This window comes from Octopus bimaculoides, chromosome 5, assembly GCF_001194135.2.
Source record: "Octopus bimaculoides isolate UCB-OBI-ISO-001 chromosome 5, ASM119413v2, whole genome shotgun sequence".
Taxonomy (NCBI): Eukaryota; Metazoa; Mollusca; class Cephalopoda; order Octopoda; family Octopodidae; genus Octopus; species Octopus bimaculoides.
Genome location: NC_068985.1, coordinates 124,982,048 through 124,983,069, shown reverse-complemented (window position 1 = coordinate 124,983,069; position 1,022 = coordinate 124,982,048). Strand labels below are relative to the sequence as shown.

Here is a 1,022-nt window from a genome sequence, read left to right as displayed (position 1 = left end):
GGGGGCGGGGGCGGAGGAGGACGCTGATGTAGATGATGCTGATGACGGGGATGCTGGTGCTGACGGTGAAGTTTCTGCTGTTGTAGCTTCATCGCTATTTCCTGAGGTTTTCTCTTATGTTTGCTCATCTCAGTATCCCTGTTTCGTCTTGGCGTTGCTGTCGTGGCTAAAATGAAGGCCGAGCTTGTTGTATGCAGATTCGGGCTTGAAGCTGCCATTAACGTCGACAAAGACGTGAATTTAGAAGATGGTGACCAAGAAGCGCTCAATTTACGAATCTGGCGCCGCCAATAGAAGTAAGCTGTGACAATAGCAGCCATGAACAGGTAGAAGACGAGGGTAATGTATGTCCAAGTGGTGATGTATGCAAAGACGTTGTGCTGCAGTGCAGACTCTTCTGACGTCATTATCAAATAATCTATCAAACTTGTCATTGAAAATAAACATAGACCCATCCTGTAGAGCACGAACACATAACCAGGCCATCGCCACTGAAACGATAACAATAAAAGCGTTAGTTAAAACACAATTTGATAGAAAGAGGAAACGATAGATAGATAGATACATGCATACATACATACATACACACACACATACATACATACATACATACATACATACATACATACATACTAAAACTGAAAAAAAAGAATATTGAAAGAGTAAGTGGTTAAAAGAATGCTGGAGAGGAAGGAAAAAAGAAAGAAAGAAAGTAAAAGATAAAAGAAAGAATAAATGAATGAAAGGAGAAAAAACTTAGAGACATAGAGAAAGAATACAATAAAAGGAAAAGGAAATTCTCATAAAAATACATATCTAAAGAACAAGTGAAGATTTGAACAAAATGATAGACTGATAGATAGATAGATAGACAGACAGACAGACAGACAGACAGACAGACAGACAGACAGACAGACAGACAGACAGATAGATAGATAGATAGATAGATAGACAGACAGACAGACAGACAGACAGATAGATAGATAGATAGATAGATAGATAGATAGATAGATAGATAACGA

The 1,022-nt window shown here is 38.6% G+C and overlaps 1 protein-coding gene across 1 annotated transcript in view; it reads right to left on the bottom strand.

Moving 5' to 3' along the window:
• The window catches only part of LOC106879579 (uncharacterized), a 15,141-nt gene that overhangs the window by 2,244 nt on the left and 11,875 nt on the right, over positions 1-1,022 (bottom strand). The window contains exon 2 of the mRNA XM_052968110.1: positions 7-491. Within this exon, the coding sequence (XP_052824070.1) occupies positions 7-491 (485 nt within the window). The remainder of the gene's footprint in view (positions 1-6; positions 492-1,022) is intronic.